Raw genomic sequence first — 22,370 nt, forward strand, 5'->3', positions numbered from 1 at the left:
GTCTATTAATAGATTTTTGGTGCAGTAACTCCTTTTCACTCAAAAAAAACAACCAATCAAAAGCATTCTCTGAAATCAAGGAATTGCAAATTTCTGATACCCGATCATTGTTTCGCCCCTTCGTTTGTAGTTTCCTTAACCTCCAGGATTGTGTCTTTTCAGGTCTGATACTCTAGTATGAATAAATAATATTTATTTATTTTATTTTAATATACTAGTTTATATTAATATATTATCCATCAATAAATGGAACTATCCCAATCTCTCAAACACTCAATCAAAGAATCAATAATCATCGACTCGTTTGTTGAAATGATATGTGTATTTACAATTTGTGATCACACAAGCTAGCCAATGATCCTTGTGTATCCATCTCGGTCACTGACTCGTCCTCCACCTCGTCGCCACTTGAAATGGATAAAGTATGCGATAGCCAGTGCTGAGATAATGAATAGTATTATTGAGAGGAAGATGATTCCACCTCGTACTGTCTTTGGGTTTCGATGTGGTGCGTCCTCCGAACTACTATCATGTGTTGGTCCAAGACTGCACTCCACCGTGTCAAAGTCATGTCCACTCAGTTGACATGAGCCAGGCTCGCATACAACCAACAATGTATCCTTATCGAATGTGTTGTTGATGGCCATTACATCGCTGCTATAACAATATATATCGGCTACACCGTTGTTTGAGAAGTGACTGTTGGTCACACTCATGTTGCCATCAAAGTACATATAGATGGACTGGCCAGCCACGATGCTTGGCGAGTCTATGAAGCGTGAGTGATCGATTCCAATGAAGATCGTGTCGACTGCGTACAGGTTGACGCCAAGTCCACCGCCCGAGTTGTTATGGAACAGACTGTTGTTGATCGATACCCATCCGAGCATGTCCACGTTGAGGCCCAGACCATTGATAAGTCCACCGCCACCCGTGTTGCTTGAGAACGTGCAGTCGCCAACCTCGAGATAGACTTTCGTGTCGAGATGCGCTTGATTGTTGCTGGCGGCCACCTGTGATCCATTGGCGTTGTTTGAGAATGTACAATGATCGATCTGTGCGCTGGTCCTCGTCAAGTTGACGATCGCCGACTTGTACCCCTGATCGAGCGAGTTGATTGAGTTGTTGGTGAACCTGGTGTGATGGATGTATGCGGGCTGCTGTTGAATGTACAACGAGATGATGTCGCCCACCATCGCCACATTGTTGGCGACCGAGCAGTTTGTCATACGGAAGTGGCCATCATTCATTGTGAATATCATCGAGCTGTGTGTAGCGATGTTCGATTGAAATGATGTGTTGCTGATTGAGATGTTCATGTTTGATCCATGCAGCACACTGCCATACTTGGCCATGTTGTTGTAGAATGAAGTATTGTTCAACACTACGGAGTAGTTCACGTACTGGCCTTGTGGCTCAAAGTACAATACACCGCCTCGTCCTGATGCCACGTGATCACTCATCACACAGTTGTTGATGGTCAAGTTGACTCGCATTAGGTATGTGATTATGGATATGGCACCGCCATTAATGTTGGACCCGTTGGTCAGGGTCAATCCATCGAGTTCAATCAAACTGATACCATCTCCTTGATATGCGGTGGGCTCATATACCGAGATGAAGTTGACGATCTGCTCGAGATTGATGATGACTGGTCCATCCTCAGGGGCATAGTTGCGCATTGTAATGTTGATACTAAAGAGGGGAAGGTCAGAGTTGCCATCAGGTGGGTATACACCAGGTACCATCAGCAATGTCAGCAAGGTGTTTGTTGGGTAATCCTGTTGCTGTTGCTGTTGGTGTTGTTGGTTGTTGTTTGCGCTTCCAAGGAATGAATTGACAGCTTGTATGATGTTTGCGCAGGCCATGTTTCCAGGAGCTGAGCCACAGTTTGACAAGTTGTTGGATGAGGTCGAGTCGACGAATAGTACTATGTTATCAAGTTGTTGTCCAGCTTGATGATGATGTTGTTGTTGTCCATTTACCAACAAAGTCATCATGATGATCAAGACCATCTTTGCCATCAGATGTCCCTGATAAATCATACTTGTAACTCTTGGCTGGGTATATATATATATGTTGTCAATCAATGTTCATTGTTGTCAATTGAATGATTGATTGATCAGTATAAAATAATATCTTTTAAGGTAGAGGACCACAAGGACTCAAGCCCTGTGTCCATCAAAAATCTGATCTTGGATTTTTATTTATAGTGCCAAGGAATCAACAACCTTTTTGCAGATGATGCTGTAGCCCCAGAGGTCTCCGGTAAGACGACGGAACTTGATACCCTTCATGTCAGTGCCACTGACACGACACATCTCAATCTCGAAGCTGATTCGGATGTCATTGCACATTGAGTCCTCGATGATGGTCTCACACTCAAACACGGTGCTTCCAGTTGCTAGAGTGCCTTGGATCACGAGCATTCCCAAGGTGTCATCGATCTTCTTGGTCAACTCGTTGACAGACATTGTGGTGGTGGTTCCAAATGTGAAGGGTCCCTTGACCGAGCGCAGCTTAAGTGCGCTCTTGGTGCGCTGCTTGCGGAGGACTCGAGAGACAATGTCCTCCAGGTGGAACTTGAGCTTGCGGGGCGAGGTGGTCGCGCCCGCTGGGAACTCACCCGACGACGACATCGTTGGCGTCGACGGGTCGCTCATGCTCTCAGCCTGGAGGGGCATCTTCTTCTTGAACAGCTGTGAGAATCGGTGCGACTTGAGTGAGTTGGGCGCCGAGGTTGGATAGCCAGAGGGCGATCCAGGTGCAGACATTGGCGAGGATGGCGAGGTCGAGCAAGATTGAGTGCTCAGACGCGAGGTCGCCGGACTCAGCGCAGATGGCGAGGCGACGCCGGCCGGCGAGCCCATCATCGACAAGCTTCCCATCAGGTCTGGACTGCTACATCCAGCGCTGTTGTTGGAAGAAGGTGTGGAAGCGCCACAACCACCTCGTGGTGATGATGGTGTCGACATTGTTGGAGTACTGCTGCGCAATGGTATTTGAATTGGAATGGCAATGGGACGCGAGGGTACACGCTGGCTGCCGGTGGATGGTGTGGTAGTGGTGGATGATGGGTTTGAGTTTGAGGTTGAGTTTGAGTCGCCAGCTTGACCAGCTGATGTTGAAGTTGATGCACTGGCTGATGATGGATGATAATCAGCACCATCACAAACAACATGTGATGATGAAGATGATCTCATATGCTTATGAGCATACTCATCATCTGGCTCCATATCATATCCCTTGTTGACCCATGGATGACTCTTCACCTCTGACATCTTTGCGCGATCCAAAGGATTGGCCACGATCATTCGGTTGATCAAACTCTTCACCTCTGATGTTTGATTGATTAAGTTAGTAATGTTGATTGATTGATTGATGGAAGGAGTGATGCATACCATTGGACACGAGGACTTTGGATGGGTAGGCAAAGTCACCTTTGAGTAGACGATCGATGCCCTCTACTTGGACACCATCGGTTAGGCTCCAGGGTAGTTGTCCGGTGACCATCGCGTAGAGGATGACTCCACAACTCCAAATATCTACTTCAGTTCCAATATACTTCTTCTCCAACAATATCTCTGGTGGTGCATATACTGGTGATCCACAGAATGTTGATAACAAACTACCTGGCTTTGATATACTACTATATCCAAAGTCTAGAAATGATTGATTGATGTGAGTGGAATGATTCCAAATATTTATGATTGATTGTTTGAATGATACATACCACTGATCTTAATATTTCCATGATCGTCTATGAGTAGGTTCTCTAACTTGAGGTCGCGATGGCAAATGTTTTGTGAGTGGCAGTATATCAGACCAGCGAGGATCTGGCGGAAGAACTTGCGTGCCTCACGCTCAGATAGACGTCCACGCGCAACTATATAATCAAAGAGCTCACCACCGGTCACCAACTCAAGTACCAAGCACACTCTATTCTGCTCATCATCGTATACAGAATCATAGAGTTGGATGATATGATCGTGGCGCAACATCTTTAGGATGGATATCTCACGGTCCACTTCACGGCGCTCTTTGGACCGGCGGGGCTTGGTGATCTTTATGGCAACCTTCTTGCCAGAGTGTATATGTGTGGCGGTCTTGACCTTGCTGGATGTGCCCGAGCCAATCGTCTTGCCCAGGACATATTCGCCCAGCATCTTTATCTGCTTCCTTGGTGCACCTCCCGCACCATTATACATAGTGGGTGGGGCACGGACATTGGAGCAACTGCTGGACAGCATCGAATAATCTTGGATCGGCTCCAAGTTGTTAAGACAAGGGTTGGCTATCAGGGATGTCATTGCTTGTTCTTAGGATTGATTATATATTAGATGGATGTTTGATTATGTATAATATTACAACAGGGTCTTTGTTGGAAAGTTGGAAGTTGGAAGTTGATCAATTATTAAACTTCATGGAAATGATTGATTGATTGATTGATTGATTAATTATGTTTGATTGAATGAGTGGAGGGATGGATGGATGAGGTGGAAGTGGAGGTTGGAATGTGGACGAGATTGAGATGGGAGATGGAAACTGGTTGGATATAAATATGGTAGACGGAAAAGAAATAACAAGAGGAGGTGGAAGCAGGAGATAGATAGAAGGATGGCGACCCAACAACAAGCTTAAGCTGTTGCTGTTTTAAACAACCAAAAACAAAAGCAAAGTCGTCAAGTTGAATGACTGAATGGAAGAATGTGTAGATATTATAACTACCTAGCTACCTCTAACCATTCGATCATTCATTCATTCAGTCCCATTCGATGAGTAGATGGTGCCCCATTGGAACACCAGCTGGATGGATTGATGGTTGGAAGTTGCAAGGGATGGTCAACACATCCTTGTCCAATCCTCCACCTCTCGTATATTGGATGATTGTTTGATTGATTGAATGAATGAATGAGTGAGTGAGAGATGTGGCGGACGATATAGGGTCGCGTTCGACCAGACCACTCGACAACTCTGAAGTTGGTGACAGGTGTTTGTTGAGTTGGTGGTATTAGTTTGAATGAATGAATGAGGTGTATAAGCATTGCATCACCTTCGACGATACATCATTCCACATTCATTCAACTTATAAGTTGTTGTTGTAGATGTTATTGTTGTTGTTGTTGTTGTTGGTTGTTGTTGGCTGTTGTTGTCGCTGTTGCTACTGCTCATGCTACTGATATTGCCAGTGTTGAGGGAGATGGTGTAGATGAGGCCCACCTTTCAAAGGAAGATGGAAGCGATAACATCCGACTGTGTTGTTAATGGATGGGTGATGATGATGTAGATGTGTGGGTGGGTGTGTTTGATGATGACCACACTGATCAGGTGATTGATTGTCAACAGACCCCAGGTGGCGTGGTGTGTGAGAGTGTGCGAGGGGTATTTGTTGACAAGTTAGCTGGAAACAGTTGAAATAATCCTGGGTCGTCGCTGCAGCGAGGAGCTTCCATTCTAGCCCTCCAACTACCTATTACTTAAAAGTGATATATAGATGGATGTTTGAAATGGGTAGGTGGCTTATGACAATGTCGAAGGAGTTTCACGCGACTCCTCCATGCATGCACAAAGTAGGTGTTGACCGCATTGGCAATACCTCCCCATTAGGATGTTTAAAGGTAGCGCATTTTGGGATATGATAATGGGTCGACTACTATTAATTCAAGACATGTCATCATGAGGATGAGGTTATATATAGGCTCCAGAAGATGGAACATGGCAACATGGCAACAAGAGTAGATTCGAATGAATGACCCTACTCTTACATAATATTGATGGTTATGCTGTTGGATGATTATTGTGAAGGTGAACGTGGATTGATTGAATAATAATAATAATATATACTTACTAATAATAATAATATTATCAACTCCAGTTGAGAATATTGAGGCTGGATTATTTTGAAAGGAGGAAGAGGGAAGAGAAAAAGAGAAGGGTTGAATTATTAGGTTGTTATAAATATTGACTGGAAGGATGGATGATTCTCCGGGTACGATTGCTAGTTGGAATCAGAAATGGATAGGATGCCTTTTACATCGAATGAATAGTTTCGCATAAGGTTGACGCCGGAGCAGATGCGGATAATGGGTGCTGATGCTGCCCTTATTATAATACAACCTCAACTCCAACTTCAAATCATTGGCAATATGTTGCCAGCCAGCCTGGTCTGGCGTGACGTGATTGCTTTAAACAACTACTCTATGAGCCGGCTTCATGACTGACTGACTGACGGGATGTGTGATATCTGAATTGACTACTAGTAAGGATTGTGGAATTAGTTGCCATTCATTCATGTTGACGCTTCAGAACAATGTAGTGTTGATTCTGCCATAGAATGTTTGATCAAGGAGTAGTAGAGTGTGCCACTCACCGCATTGACCGCACCACCAATCCACACTCTCCCTCCCTCACACTCTACACTACAGTCCACTCAGTTGCCAACAACCACATCAATCACATGACTTCTGGTTGTTGGTGATTGAATGTGAGTGAGTGAGTGAGTGAGTGTGAGTGATTGATTGAATGTGTAAATGAGTGTGTGTGAGATTGACGCCCGCCCTCTGACAGGTGATGGAATGTGAGAACAGGGACGGCCTGCGAAGCGACGGAGAGGGTTTGCGTATAAGCGCCAACGATTGAGGATTCCGACAGTCAAAGATATAAGAGATGAATGGTATAATAATTGTTGGTTGAGTTTGAGGAGTTCCCACTGTTGTTGTTGTTGTTGGTGTTGATGTTGGTAATGTGTCGGTGCCTAGCATCGTCAACTCGCCTTCCACGTAGAATGGTTGGTTCGCATTGAGATGGATGTTGCCAAGCTATACACTAGCCGGACGGCACAACAAGGTCGTACGTGATGGTGATTCCGATGTTCCAAGATGTATCTAATCTCATTCATTCTTTCTTTCTTTACCTTTGTTCCTTCATGTTGTCAAAGACGACTTGTGTATGTGATTGGTATGGTTACCTTGCTAATGTTGCCGCGGCCTGTTGTCTGTTGTTTGTTTTGTTTGTTGTTGGAAGGTTGTACTCATTCCACAAATGTTGATGTTGGTAACAAGGTTGAAGGATGTTGGATGAAAGCTTAGATAAGATTGTAGGTCCCTGGTGCTCACAATCACGATTGGGTAATAAGATTAGACATCGATTCTCTTTGTTGTGATCAAGGTTATTAGATCCAGGTCATGTCTGCTCAAACTCTCCCTCCATCAATGGACTTCGTAGGACTACTTTAGTTAGGCAACACCAACATCAACCTTTAAGGTTGTGATCAAGTTTATGACATGTCTGGTCTTGTAGTACCTATGATAGTGATCTGATAAACTATAATGTATTTGTATATAGGGTATAGAGTTAGTATTACAACTAACAACAATTACACATATGTTCAATGAGAGGTAACAAGAAACAATGCTAATGGTTGTTGTGGGTGGGTTGAAGAGACAAGTGAAGGGAGTTGATCAAAGAGACACACTGTGTCAAACATCTAATCATTCATTCATATACATACACTACATATAACAGCATGTATTATAAGTCTTCATTATCATTATTATTACTATTAATTATTACATGTACATTAGTAAAAGAGATAAGATGTTTGAATGAAGAAGTTGATAAAGTTATACCTTCGTCTTTAAAGTTATACCCTCGTCCTATATGGATGACGGCGTCCAACAATACATTGGAATGTGTAAGGATTGAACTGGATACAAAGTTACGGTTTAATGGTAGTTGGTCATTGTTGGAAAGACAAGCTATTAGAACATTCTATCATTCATTCTTTACCTTTCCAAAGAATGTTGTCAACAAAAGATCGGCTGAACAGACTACTGAGGTACCCTTGCCCAAACAACAATACAAAGGACTACCAATCAGTATTAATCGAGGCTTAAGCAATGGATCTATGGATACCAGAGTACCGAATGGAAGTAATGAAGGTTATGAACTTGAGGTCAACAACAAGCATATTGTAATTACATCTTCTACTTCATTTGGAGCCATGAATGCAATCAAGTCATTGGTACAATCTGCAAATACATATACTCTGGATAATAATCAAGGTGTCCTTTGTGTGGCTAATCTGCCACTGCATATCCGTGATGAACCATGGTTGGACTACAGAGGCTTGCTGATCGACACTGGACGTTACTACTTTGATGTCGACTTCATCAAGTCTATAATAAGAGGAATGAGCCTACTCAAATTGAATGCTCTACATTGGCATATAACAGATGATCAATCATTTCCCCTTGAAGTACCCAAGTATCCCAACCTACATGGCAATGGAGCTGGTCATCTTGGGTTCATCCACAACAACATCACCTATAATCCAAAGTTCCGCTACTACAACCATGAGGACATAATCGACATTGTGGAGTACGCCAGAGTGCATGGAGTTCGTGTGATACCAGAGGTAGACATGCCTGCCCATGCCAGATCATGGGGATTAGGATACAACATCACGGCTCAATGTCCAAACTATGTTAGATCACGACACAACAATCTCAATCTAGACTACACTGTCAACCTACCATTGGACATCTCCAAACAGGAGACTTACGACGTCATCCAGCAGGTGCTATCCACCCTGGCTCTACTATTCCCTGACCCATACGTTCATATTGGTGGAGACGAGGTGCCACTCGATTGCTGGCGCGAGGATTCAAATATGTCCAAACGAATGCTAGATCTTGGATATGTTGACAGCAGTACATACCTATCATACTACTACAAACGAATGTTCCCTTTGATTCGTTCTACATTTGATACTGCCGCCTCTACTCCTGGAAAGAAGAAAGTCATCATATGGGAGGACAGTTTCCAGGATGTTGTAACAAGCTTGGACTGCAAGGAATGTGTGTATCAAGTCTGGAAAGGACCAAAGGAGTTGGAGAACATACAGAACTCAAACAAACCTGTTATATATAGTTATGGACACTATCTGGATCCATCCTATCAGAGCTGCCGTCACTTCAAAGACTGTTATGAAGGTGCCACAATATTGGACAAAAACAAGATTATTGGCGTGGAAGCATGTGCCTGGGAGATGACCCAGAGACGCTCGCGCTCCACCGAGAAGGATGCAAGTGTTGTTGAGCGTGGCTTTGATCAGAGAGTATGGCACAGATTGATTGCCATTGCCGAACGACTCTGGTCTGGCCAAGAGCCACTCTCCAACAATACCATTGATCGTGCTGTTGCCATGGCTCGTCTACTTCAGCGCCAAGGTGTGGATACATCGTCCTCATCCCAAACAATCAAAAGGATAACAAACAACCAGAAGGAATACAACTGATCAGTTGACTGTCCTGACTGATTGATTGATTGAATGGATCATTGACTCTAGTTGTAGTGTATGGTGTTGATACGTTCGTTTGCCATTTTTTATTACAAACCTGTCTGCTGCTTGCTGCTACATGCTGCCGCCGCTGCTGCCTGTGTTGTTGTCTGTCCTGTCCATTACTTTGAACGACCGATCTGGAAGGAGACGCAGGTGGTGTGATCCATCTTGCCAGGATACTCTCTGTAGTCGACGGGTTGCTTCTTGTTGGGGAACTTCTCCATGTAGTCGCGCGACCTGTGCGTCACTTTTGCGCAATGGTCTATCAGCTTCTTGGTGATCTCGGACGGGGCCACGCGGCCGCTTCCAAACACAATCTCCTCGAGTAGCTTCTTCATGTACATTGACTTGGTCTTGAGGAGCTCCTCGTGGCTCAACTCCTCCCAGCCGTGTGCGTTGATGTTTAGCTCGGCCGGCAGCTTGCCCAGCATCACCGGGTCGAGGTTGTCGTGCACGCCGTCCGACACGATGACGGCAATGTCGTTCTCCTCGCAGAACGTGAAGTACAGCTTTAGGTTGCGCAGGTCGGGCCAGCCCTGGCCGATGTATGGACCGAGACGGCCGCCTGGGTCGCGCGTGTCGGTAATGTTGAATCTGTTGCCGCTGGTGACGTCGGTGGCCTCGCGCCTCTTCATCGATAGCAGGAATGCCTTGCAGTCGCCAACGCTGGCGCACAGGAAGCCCCAGCGGGGCGGAGCGCCACTGTCGTCCTCCAGCTCCATGACCAGGCCGCCTAGCAGCGTCGTCGTGCCGGCCTCCCATATGTCTGATTTGCCCTGGATGATCTTGTTGTGCGCCTCACAAAAGGCGCGCAGCAGGTAGTGGCCTGCGTCGTGTAGTGTCTGTATCTCTGATTGTCGCTGGTCAAAGTATTGGGCAAAGGCGGCGATTGCGTCGCAGGCAGCCATCACCGGACGGCGGCCCCAGTTGCAGCCGTCGGCCACGGCCATTATAGCGCGGTTTCTGTGCACCTGTACATATAGCTTGTCGGCGATTGGGTCGCCATCCTTCTCGCCGCAGGGCAGCAGCGGATAGGTGGATATTGAGCGTGTCGAGAGGAATGCTTCGTCCGTATCGCCTTCGACCCTCAGCACCGACTGTCCACTCTTTATATTTACAACTCTGCACTGTGGCAGCTGGTCGTACTGCAACACAACGATTGGTTGTTGACTCTTTGTTGACATTATATATATATAAATCTCCTCTTTCTATCTATCTCTCTCTTTGTTCTCTCTCTATCTCTTTATCTCTTTATCTCTCTGTCTTATCTATCTCTTTGTAAGTGTATGTATGTATGTTTGAATGAATGAATGTTGTATGATATGTATATTATAAATATGATTGATTACGCCCCTGTCTATCTACTCTTACTAATACTACTACTATTACTGTTACTACTATTATTACTACAGCAGTTTAAAATCTAACTAATATACAATGATGTTGATTATCGCGCGATGTTATGTGATTGATTGAATGATTGAATTGATTGAATTGATTGATTGAATGAATGTTGTTGTGTGAATGAATGTTATGCTGCGTATTATCAATCAATGAATGAATGAATGTATGAAACCTGTCGTTGCAACTCGCGTTTGTGTCTTATCAAATGACGTGGCGATATAACTGTTTGATTATAAATGATTATAAAGTAAAGTAAGTACTTCTGTTCTTTGTTCCCTGACTATCTATCCGTTGTTTATCATCAGGCTGATAAATTATTATTATTATTATTATGTGTTATTGTTATTGTTGTTATTGTTATTGTTATGATGGGGAGAGTTATATCTCTACAAGATGTAGATGGAATGGAATGGATGATTGATGATGTGCGTGATATGACCTTGCGAACGCACTTTGTGCTTTTGGCTTTGGTCCCACCCAACCTACTTGTGTTTGTGCTTTTTTGTTCTTTGTGGATGTTGTCCGAAAATTAAAAAAAAAAAGAGTTGTTGTGATGAATGAATGACAGAGTGTGCTTCTTTGATGAGCTGTAATCTCTTCTTCTCTTTCTTTCTATCTCTCTATCTATGTTTATGTGTAGGTAAAGGTTGTTGTTGTTGATGTTGTTCTATTCTAATCACAAACACAATCACTCACAGCACATAACACACTTGGATCTTTGCGTCTGTGTCGTGTTCTGTGTATGAATGAAATGAATGAAGGAGTGGAATGAATGAATGAATGAATGGTATTATTTTGGTTGTTCACACACATACTCAATCACACTTTTGTTCAAGCATACACACTCTCTCTTTGCTTTGTTGAGTTGGTTGATGGATGGCGTCCAAACCATGTACACCCTACCTCACATACACACACAAACAATTTAAAAAAAATGATCAAAAAACGAACGCTTTTGCTAATGAGTGTGTGTGTAGTTTGTGATCCAATAATAGGCAGGCAACCTAGATTAGATCTTGTTATGTTATGTGTAGTGTACAGGTGGTCTTTGGTCGGTGATGACTGACTTGGCTAATCTCTCTTGCACAAGTCACGCAAGGGATCAAATGAGATCGTATGGATGATGACGATGATGGTCGGAACCCAAGCAAGGGAAGGGCGCGGGTACCTTACCTAATCACGATAATGACGAGTTGCGCCACGTTGATGTTGGTGCCGATACGAAATACACTCTCAACCTGATTGGTTTATTGTTATTGAAAGACCTGACTGACTGGCTGATTAATGATAATATATATAATACTATGTATGTATGATTGTTTGAATGTATGTATGTATGAAGGTTTGTGAAGAATGCGAATGTCGAAGTTGCGTCTGTGGGTATTCTTTCCTTCCTCACACAAATGGTAAGGGTCATGTTTGGTCAGCCAGTTTGTTTGTTAGAAATGACTAGTCCATCCATCCCATTCTCGTTGTTGTTGTTGCTGTTGTTGTGTACAACACAACACACCTCCACTCTCCCGCTAGCAAATGCACAGATATTTGCTCAGTGAGCAAGTTAACCTGTTTGTTTATTTAGCGACTTTTTTGAATGTTGGCCGATATTTTGATGTGTTGGGGTGTCTGTCCATGGGCCATGGCACACGACCTCTTGGTGGACCCTTGGGCCAAGGCCTAAATCTGTAGAGATTGGGTGGGTTCCGCCAATCGGGTACACTCTGCCAACCTATCACATCAAACTCCACATGCAGGACACGTGCACAGACAAGACAACAACATTAATGCTTTGCTTTGAAGATGCAGGCCTCCATTTCACCTCGCTATTACTTGTATCCGTCAATGGAGGTAGGTTCAACGTTGATCAAAGGTTTGATCGAATGATAAGGTTGAGGAGAAGGATGGAATGATCGACCAAATCCAAAGGAGATGGAAGGGATGATCACCTAACAATCCAATCAGTCAATCTATCAATCCACTGACCAATCAAACAATCCTGTTTCATCATTCATACTAACGACTGCCAACGAACTAACTATCTACGTAGTTTCAACAACTATTATCTTTCCCATTGGGGAATGGATTTAAAACCATTGCCTAATCAAAGCATTGATCACGACCAATTTCACTTAAACATCGGGTTTTGGGAAATGGCATTGGAGACACCGACGATCCGGAAGTGGAGTAAACCCAGGGGCAGGGAGTGGAGTGAACCCAGGAGGCAGGCGCGAGAAATTGAATGAATTGGACGAATGATTGGTTAAAGTCGTGCGGAACACGGTCCTTTCCATCCCAAGAAAGAAGGTTTCGTCTTTCACACTTGTGACGCGTTTGTAAAGAAAGGCGAGTGATGATGGTGATCCAAAGGCAAATCCATCTTTGTGCCAATGAGTTCTCTCTTGATTGAACTTTTATCGTTGTCCTGTTGTGTGAATAAAGGGAATGAGTGCTGATGGAGGAATGAAGGTATGGATGAATGAATGGTTTCGCAGGTAGCAAAACATGCAGACAGCAGCTCGTTGTTGGTGGGAAGATAAGTGATTGGATGGATGTGCGCCAACTACTTTCCGGGTGACGGGTCTTCATCCGTCTCACTCAGACATGTCTTGATGATGATTCGACGACCCCATTGGCTACCACTGTGAGGTGATGGGCGACCCATCATCACCAGAGCGTGTTGAATTCACTCTGAGCACCGACCCTCTCTTTCGCCCATGAACTGATCAAAACACACATTCGATCACCTCTCTCTCGCAATCATCACCAACCACCATTTAAAAAAAAATAATTTGACGAGACGTTTGGTGGGCCTCAAAGCGGAACTTTTTTGTCCTCACGGCCAACCAATCAGGGTTGCTCTTTCCTTTCCTTCCCTTCTGATCACGTACATCACATCACCGCCACCATCATATCAGATTTATATTTATATTTACATTACACGTACATACATAAGTAACATTATACATACATACCAATACAATACATATATAACAAACAATCATTATTTATATTTCACTCAACACATGAGTACTTGTCCCAAGTCAATTTGATCGCGAAACATTCTAGATCTAGGTCTTATCTCTTCGAACAGACAATCATCTCAATCAATCCAATCAAATCCAATCAATCTATCAAACAATCAATCACTTATCACTGATCTGGAATAACAATCACTTATCACTGATCACTGATCTGGAACCACACATTTCCACACACCACACCACAACTATCCAGCCAGCCAGCCAATCAATCAATCAACTTTGGTCCAAACAAAACATAACTTCGATTAGACAACTGATTGATAGATATATATATATATCATACATACATACAGACACATATACCTTACGCGCATGCGTGTATAGCATCCAACATCCACAGCCAATCACTATTTATTCAAACAAACCTTTTCATTGTATATACACAAACAACTTCTAGCTTCCAGCTTCCAACTACCCAAACTACCAAACTACCAACTACCAACTTCCAAACTTCCAAACTTCCGCCCCGCCACCAAGACAAAAAAACTATATCCAAAGAAATCAAGAATGGTTAGATTGAGTTGTTGTGGAACGGTCGAGACAGATGCCTCGGCCAGGATAGACAGACAAATAGAGGGTGATAGGAGAAAGACGAGGAATTTCGTCAAGCTCCTGCTACTCGGTGCCGGCGAGTCGGGCAAGTCCACAATCTTCAAACAGATGAAGATTATCCAAGAGGATGGTGGATATTCCCGCGACGAGCTACTCGGCTTCCGCTCCTTTATATATGCCAACTGCGCCAGCCAGATGGAAGCCCTAGTGAGGGCCGCCGTACAACTAGAGATAGAGTTGGAGAAGCCAGAGAACAAGGTATGTTATGTTATACGCGCGATCTGCCGTTCTCCAACATTGTCTAACAAAGTTTACAAATACAACAGCCAAGGGCAGACAATATTAAAGGAAAGAATGGCATTGAAGAATGGTCGTCCAATCATTTGGGCGAAGATATTAAGTGTCTATGGGAGGACAAGGGTATCAAAGAGACATATGCTCAAAAGGATAAACGCTTTCAATTGAATGACTCTGCAGCATAGTAAGCATCCATCATCATCATTGTTGTTCCTCAACAGTAGCCTAACAATCAAGCCGCATTCATTCAATCAAATAGTTTCTTTGACAACATTGACAGATACATCAAGGAGGACTTCATACCAACTGAGCAAGACGTACTGCGATGCCGTGTCAAGACGACCGGTATCCAGGAGTCGGACTTTATGTTTGAGAAGATCAGACTGAAGATCGTTGATGTTGGTGGCCAACGTTCTCAGCGTCGCAAGTGGATCCACTGCTTTGACTGTGTCACAGCCGTGATCTTTGTGGCCGCCATGAGCGACTATGACCAGGTGCTGCGTGAGGACGAGTCAATCAACCGCACACACGAGTCCCTTGCCCTGTTCAAGGAGATCGTCAACTGCGACTACTTCAAGGACACACCCGTCGTGCTGTTCCTCAACAAGAAGGACCTGTTCAAGGAAAAGTTGAAGCGTGTTCCACTGCAGTCGTGCTTCCGCGAGTACACTGGCACCAACAAGTATAAGGACGCCGCCATCTTTATCCAGTCGCAGTACCTGGCGTGCACGCCACCCAACCGCACCGTATACACCCACGCGACCTGCGCCGTGGACACTGAGAACATCAAGTTTGTGTTCAAAGCTGTCAGACAGAGCATTCTGTCTCAAGCTGTCGAGCACTTCTAAGGAGACCATGTTTCAACATTCATTCTCCAACCATTTTCCAGTCGTTGCCAGTCGCATCTATCCCATCCAGCCTCATGCCTACCCCTGCCCAACCAACTTCAACCATTTTTCCACCTTACTTGAATGCATTGATTGTATCGATACAGTCATCCATCCATCCATCCACATCATCTTCCCCCTCCAATCATTCCATTCATCTTCATCAGGCCTTGGTAATGGCGGCAGCAACCTCCTCTCTCTACTCTACTCTCTTTCTTTCCATCTTTTCCATCTCATCTCGTTTTCCTAAATCCTATCAACCAACTCCTTTAAACTTACTCTTAACATTATAATACTACAATAGTAAGGGATTGGTATTGCCCCAACACAATCATCACATCAACATCATCACATCACTACCTTCTGCCAATGTTGGCAAACAACTTTTCCATCCTCCCTACCTACCTTCCTTCCTTCTTTCATTCCTTCTTTCCTTCCAATCAATGACATAAACATAAATGTAATATATGATTTAAAGTTAATTAACTTATTTGTCTTGTTGTTCATTTGATTGATCAAGCTGGAAGTTGGACTTTGGTCTTGACCCCAGTCATGTCGCCACTTTGTTTCCACTTTCACTTTGTTCACAATCAATCTTATTACTTGTACAAATAGATATATATAAGGAGTTGCATATATGAATGATGGATACATCAGGAGGCGCCCCAACAGCAGCAACAACAGTGCCATTTGCCAATGCAGGCAAGATCGACTTTGATACTCTCGATGAGAGTATAGGTCGTATAGCAAAGAAACAAAAGACTACACTGTCAAAGACTATAAAGGACATTGATTCTATAATAGCCACACTCAATCAATCAAAGAGTCAATTGATGTTACTCGATACAATGAATGATGATGCTAACAACAAGGGTATGTCTATGCTACATTCATTCACTTCACTCATTCAATCGTTCACTCATTCATTCATTCAATCATTCAAGATACAGAGAAGATGGAAGTGGATGTAGCAGGGTTCGTACCAAAGGTAATAAGTAACCTTCACAAGACACTGTCAGAGTCAAAGTTCTGTTTAAAGGTTCAGTCTGAGCACAAGGAGTTGCATGCACCAGTGTCAAAGATTGGCAAGACAGTGGACAAGTGCTTCAGATCAGATATTGAACAAGCATCAAAGGATATAGAGTTCGATAGGGATACACTCAACAACCTGATACTCAATCATCTGTATCGTGAGGGACAATTCGATGTTGGTGATCTCTTTGCACAAGAGATGGGAATGATGGGGGAGAGTCTAGAATCACTCAAGAGTGACTTTATCGATCATCATGATATAGTAGGCTCGATTGAGAAGAAGGACCTACAGCCTGCCATCAAGTATGTTGTTGCCTTTCACTCATTCATTCACTCATACTTACACACTCACTCTACACCTCTTAGCTGGTGTAAACACAAGAGAACAGAGCTGGCGAAGCTGGATACACACTTGGAGTTCAAGCTACACAAGTTACAATTCATTCATTTGCTTGGATCAAAGAAGAACAATGAAGCGTTGATGTATGCTAAGGCTCACTTCCCCGACCACAGCAACAGCAGGCTAAAGGAGATACAGTCACTGATGGGCACGTTCCTTTACACGGACCGCCTGTCCACCTCGCCCTACCAACACATGTTTGATCCCAAGTCCATCAGCCATCAATGGAGCGACATCAAGACATCGTTCTCACGCGACAGCTTTGCCCTGATGGGCCTGCCGCAGGAGAGTCCACTGGCAATCACAGTGACGGTTGGCGTCAAGTCGTTGCCCACATTCATCAAGCTGGCCTCATTCTCTGTGCTCAAGGATGCCAACGATGACTCGCTCACCGTTGACATTCACGTCGATCAAAAGTACAAGTTCCATTCAATCTTCTCATGTCCAGTCTCAAGAGAACAAAGCACCAAGAACAATCCACCAGTCATCCTACAATGTGGACATCTCCTTGCCAAGAACTCCATGCTCAAACTTGTCAAAGGTGCATCAGGGTATGTTTATCCTTTTCCAGCCTGGCTCACTCAATCATATTCATTCATTCATGCAACTAACTCCAACCATTACCAACAGGAAATTCAAGTGTCCATACTGTCCGATCGAACAGAATGTCCGGGATGTCAAGCAAATATATCTGTAACCAATGACCAAGCCAAGCATCACTTTTCGTTGAACGCATCATCCACTCCCCAGGCCAGAGCAGCCACAGTGTTGGCAACTTGAACAAACATACTCGCGCATCATGACATCAGACTTTCTTTGGTCATCTGCCAGTTCATTGTCGAAAGGTCAATGACTATGACCAAAGGTGTCACTGTACATAGTAGGTCCCTACCACCCCTGTAATTAATTATTATTATTATTATTATAAATCAATCTCCAACTATTAGTGAGGAGTGATCCAATCAAAGAACCACAACGCCACCTTACAGAGAAGGTGTATGTTTACTGTGGTCCTCGATCGATGCAAATAAGGTGGTCAGTAGTAGTGTGTGGTTGAAGGTTTGGACCGGTAGTGGACCAAGGCTTCCGCCCTCCCCAACTCTGCACCATTATCGTTTGTTTGTGGTGTGTGTTTGTTTTTGGATCACCTGGTAATACTAGTATGTGTGCCCACTCCCATTGATTGATCGCCGTCTTGGAAACCCAAAACAGTGTTTAAGTTGTAGTTGTAGCGCTGAATGAAAGGAGGAGTGTTGATGCGACAACAACTGGTTGTGAGGTAGTGGTAGTGGTAGTGGTAGTGGGAAGTAGGTGTGATGTCCTGAATAAATGCGACTAAACTCACACTCCATCATTAGTAATAGTAGTAATACGTGAGAGTGTAGATGTAGTAGTAATCTTATCTTATAAATATATTTATAAACATACTCAATCAATCTTAAGATCAACAGCATTCAGTTAGTTAGTTAGTACAAAGTCATTTTGTATTTGTATTTGTATTTGTTGAGTTGATTGATTGATCGATTGATCAAGAGATAGTTAGGTAGATACAGACAGGCACGACTTGGTGAGTGATCACACAACAAACAAACAGATACAAGGATGTTGAGCAATTTCAAGAGCTTCATTGGTATGTTGAGGAGGAGGACATCAACATCAATGTTCATGTAACATGGACATGTGTCCAACTAACATCAATGATATCACTTTACAAACATAACATAATACAACAAACAGAGAAGAATATAAGTGATAAGGACTTGGAGAAGAAGGTCAATAGTATAAAGGTCAAGATAAAGGATAGCTTGATACATTCACCAAAGCAGCCGAGAAAGAGGAGCTTTCAATTGAGCTTCTCTGATCCTGTTATATTGCCACCTCCTCTGCCTGCGATCAGTGCCAACGAGGAGCTGTTCTATCAGCCGCGAACAGAGTACGCTATCAACCCATTCAGCTTCTATCACAACAAGGACGATGAGGACGACGAGCCCGTGCCGGTGCCCGACCTCAACGTGCTGGAGACCGAGCTGCCCGTCATCCCCGAGCCGCAGGAGGGCTTGCACCCTCTGGGCTTTGACGGCATGACATTCGGCTCGCGACGCGAGCAACATCAGGTTGTCGACGTGACGCCCCGCTTCATGTCGGGCAAGTCACATCCGATGCGCACGTACAATCAGACGCCGCCACAAGAGCGTGTCATATCGCTGCAGGAGTTGAACACATCGGTCAACGTCACACTGCTATCATACGTGTGCATTGCCGACTTCCCAATGACCACCAAGACCAAGAAGGTGTTGTGGAAGCGACTGTCCATGTGTCCTCTGCTCGAGACCCTCATTCTCAAGAACATTGGCATTGGATGTATTGGAAAGAAGGGTACCAGGTTCCCCAACCTTAGGTTCTGGTAAGTGTGTTTGTGATCGATCAATTGATTGGCGAGCACTGGACTCACTCAAGCAATCATTCAATCAATCAAACAAACAGTGATGTATCACAGAACAGGATATCATCATTCAGATCGATCAGAAAGGTGATCAAGTACTCACCAAACCTTGAGGTGTTCAATCTGCTGGGCAATCCGGTATGTCGCGATGACTACCAGTTGCATTTGGTCGCCAAGTTATTGGTGTTGGAGACGATTAATCAGAAGCAGATGACGATTGACGAGAGGATCCGTGGCATCACGCTGTACGGCACATCAAGCGAGAAGTCTGTGATCGAGACGACCAGGTGGCGCCTGCATCTGGACGACCTGGCCGAGGTGCGCGCGATGCGCCCCGTTCACACAGGCTGGCTGCCCCAGAACATCCGTCATCTGGTACTGCAGAACTCGATGCTGCGCTACTTCTACGTTGGAAACATGCCCAACCTCAACCATCTGGACCTGTCGTCCAACATGCTCACCGACATTAGCAAGGCGGGCCTGGAGAAGTGCAACCATCTCTTCTACACCAACTTCCGCGGCAACCTGCTCGCCAAGCCCGACACTATCAACGTGTACGAGCTGACGCCCTCGATGCGCTTCGTCATTCTCGACGGCAATCGCCTGGAGGGCTATCGTCTGCGTCTGATCTACATCACGCGCGACCTCAAAGGCACGAACAGGATGTGTGGACTGGTGCAGATTGATGACGTGGCCGTCACCAAGGAGGAGCGCATCAAGGCGATTGAAGCGTTCGAGCCGGCCAACCCTGCCGCCGCTGCATCGTACCGCTGGCGCATGACATTGATCGAGCGATTCGGACACAAGCAGTTGCAGACCATCCCAGACTATTTGACCAAGGTCAAGGGCATCCAATTTGCCCGCCTCAACCTTTCGGCATGCGACATCTCGATGTTCATCAGCGTCCAGGTGATGGACCTGTCGGGCAACCATCTGAGCTCGTTGAACGGACTACAGAACCTCAAGTTCGTGCGCATACTCCACCTGCACGACAACCCCGAGCTGGACACCAGCATCGTCTTGCAGCAGCTCACACACACCGACACGCTAGAGTCGTTCACATTCTATGTCAACAACACCCCGACCGTGCAGCGATCACAGACATCAATGGAGTACCGCGCACTCATTCTCCAGCTGCTTGTGCCCAAGAACAGGAATCTCTTGCTTGTGGACAACGCACCAATCACATTCTATGAGCGAGTGGATGCGTATGGACGCGCTGGATTCCCTCGCGAGGTCGTCGAGAAGTACCGCTTCTTCCTGGCCCTCACAGTCAACTGCACGCGTGCACAAAACCGAGGCATTCATCCCGATCAGGTCGAGATTGGCAAGCAGTACGACCCGACCCTGATCACAGTGATGCGCCGACTACGAGGCTGGAACATGGTGACCGAGGCCATCAATTTCTCGTTCTTCCCGCTCCTCACCGAGCTGGACCTGGAGCAGAACAGGATCGTTGACATCGCCCCCATCGGTCTAAACAACCTGCCACATCTAAAGCGACTGTCGCTGGTGAACAACTGCATCACCTCGCCACTGCCAGTCGTTGGCCAGCTGTTGGAGCATCTGACCAACCTGGAGATATTCGCCATCCGAGGCAATCCCATCATGCAGACGCAACAGGACCGTCTGATGCTTATTGGACACGTGCCATCGATGCGACAGATCGACTCCACGCTCAAGGTCATTGACACAGAGGTCACGATCAACGATAAGATCGAAGGCTGGAAGTTGGTCACCAACGAGCTGAAGGAGCCCGAGGAGTTCAAGCTCCTCTACATCACTGGCATCAAATCCATCAATCTGTTTGACGACTCACTCGTCAACCTTGAGCTATGCGGCTGTTCATTGGAGTACCTTGACGTCACTCCATACTCCTCGCTCAAGACACTGATACTTCCAAACAACAAGTTCAAGTCATTTAACAACCTCCCAGGCATTACCAAGTTGGAGATATTCGTAAGTGCATCCGAACAAACAAGCCCCAACAGAACAAACCTAACTCATTCACTCGATCAATCACATACAGGCCTTGGACCTAAGATATAACGAGTTCGCATCAGTTGATGATGTTAAGGCTGGAGTACTCCAGATGCCCTACCTTCAGGTGCTGGGCATGATGGGCAATCCCTTCAAGAACACCAGCAGCTACAGGGTCAAATTCCTGTTCCACCTGCTGCCATTATACACACAACACCGCTACCCATTGACAATCCTCGACTCGAGCGAGATCACCTGCGAGGAGCTGTTGGAGGCGTCCACCTACCACCTCGCCAACACAGACTCGGCAAGCAGGCGTGAGGGATTGTTCAATATCTGTCTGCTGCGACGATCATCCAACCATGACTACAGCACACTGGTCGAGCTCGATCTGCACGGATGCAACCTCTCCGTCCTGTTCCTTGGCCGTCTCCCCAACCTTGTCGTACTCAACCTGGCCGACAACCTTATATCCGACACGAACTATAAGGGTAAGTAAGACGCCAATGGCTCAGTCAATCTCATTCATACTAACCTGGATGTGTGTTGACAACAACAGAGAGTGGCATCATAGCCTTGCAGAACCTGCGAGCATTGGACCTGCGTAACAACAAGCTGAAGGAGTTGACAAACATATGCAGAGTGATCGATGTGCTGTCATTAGAGTCGGTCTTCATTGAGGAGAACCCATGCTATGACAAGGACAGCGAGAAGGACAGGATACGATTCTTCAAGAAGTTGACCAACACCAGGCACATGACAACACTCAAGTATGTATATCACTGAACTGATGGATAACCATTCACTCACACTCCATCCATCTTCACAGATACCTCAATGGCATTGAAGCGACACCAGCAGATCATATTGGATTCGGCAAGACAAAGTCCAGGAAGTAGGATTGTATAATTGATTATTATGTATTAATTACATTGACTTTAGCTTGGCCATGAGATCAGCAAGGTTGGCGCCCTCAGTTCCTTGTACTTTAGAA

General features: G+C 45.1%; 7 protein-coding genes across 7 annotated transcripts; 4 read left to right on the top strand and 3 right to left on the bottom strand.

Moving 5' to 3' along the window:
• Positions 1–347: 347 nt before the first annotated feature.
• On the bottom strand, positions 348–2,024 carry SAMD00019534_047380 (hypothetical protein; the record flags this gene model as incomplete). The annotated part of the gene is made up of 2 exons (XM_012900228.1): positions 348–1,266; positions 1,348–2,024. The coding sequence occupies 2 exons, from the start codon at positions 2,022–2,024 to the stop codon at positions 348–350; spliced, it is 1,596 nt and encodes a 531-aa protein (XP_012755682.1).
• A 183-nt stretch (positions 2,025–2,207) lies between these two features.
• SAMD00019534_047390 (hypothetical protein) lies at positions 2,208–4,310 on the bottom strand (the record flags this gene model as incomplete). Its single annotated transcript, XM_012900229.1, has 3 exons — positions 2,208–3,337; positions 3,402–3,662; positions 3,734–4,310. The coding sequence occupies 3 exons, from the start codon at positions 4,308–4,310 to the stop codon at positions 2,208–2,210; spliced, it is 1,968 nt and encodes a 655-aa protein (XP_012755683.1).
• Positions 4,311–8,002: 3,692 nt separating this feature from the next.
• Positions 8,003–9,298, top strand: SAMD00019534_047400 (hypothetical protein; the record flags this gene model as incomplete). Its single annotated transcript, XM_012900230.1, has 1 exon — positions 8,003–9,298. One exon carries the CDS (start codon positions 8,003–8,005, stop codon positions 9,296–9,298), a length of 1,296 nt encoding a protein of 431 aa, XP_012755684.1.
• A 164-nt stretch (positions 9,299–9,462) lies between these two features.
• SAMD00019534_047410 (hypothetical protein) lies at positions 9,463–10,527 on the bottom strand (the record flags this gene model as incomplete). The annotated part of the gene is made up of 1 exon (XM_012900231.1): positions 9,463–10,527. The coding sequence occupies one exon, from the start codon at positions 10,525–10,527 to the stop codon at positions 9,463–9,465; it is 1,065 nt and encodes a 354-aa protein (XP_012755685.1).
• Positions 10,528–14,268: 3,741 nt separating this feature from the next.
• SAMD00019534_047420 (hypothetical protein) lies at positions 14,269–15,482 on the top strand (the record flags this gene model as incomplete). The annotated part of the gene is made up of 3 exons (XM_012900232.1): positions 14,269–14,595; positions 14,664–14,818; positions 14,894–15,482. Coding segments are annotated over 3 exons (1,071 nt in total), but the record flags the coding sequence as incomplete, so codon positions are not given.
• A 680-nt stretch (positions 15,483–16,162) lies between these two features.
• Positions 16,163–17,650, top strand: SAMD00019534_047430 (hypothetical protein; the record flags this gene model as incomplete). The annotated part of the gene is made up of 4 exons (XM_012900233.1): positions 16,163–16,382; positions 16,466–16,856; positions 16,920–17,504; positions 17,584–17,650. 4 exons carry the CDS (start codon positions 16,163–16,165, stop codon positions 17,648–17,650), a joined length of 1,263 nt encoding a protein of 420 aa, XP_012755687.1.
• A 905-nt stretch (positions 17,651–18,555) lies between these two features.
• Positions 18,556–22,275, top strand: SAMD00019534_047440 (hypothetical protein; the record flags this gene model as incomplete). The annotated part of the gene is made up of 6 exons (XM_012900234.1): positions 18,556–18,583; positions 18,691–19,357; positions 19,438–21,355; positions 21,426–21,867; positions 21,936–22,146; positions 22,206–22,275. The coding sequence occupies 6 exons, from the start codon at positions 18,556–18,558 to the stop codon at positions 22,273–22,275; spliced, it is 3,336 nt and encodes a 1,111-aa protein (XP_012755688.1).
• Positions 22,276–22,370: the final 95 nt, after the last annotated feature.

The sequence above is a fragment of the Acytostelium subglobosum genome (genome assembly GCF_000787575.1).
Source record: "Acytostelium subglobosum LB1 DNA, scaffold: scaffold8, whole genome shotgun sequence".
NCBI lineage: Eukaryota > Evosea > Eumycetozoa > Acytosteliales > Acytosteliaceae > Acytostelium > Acytostelium subglobosum.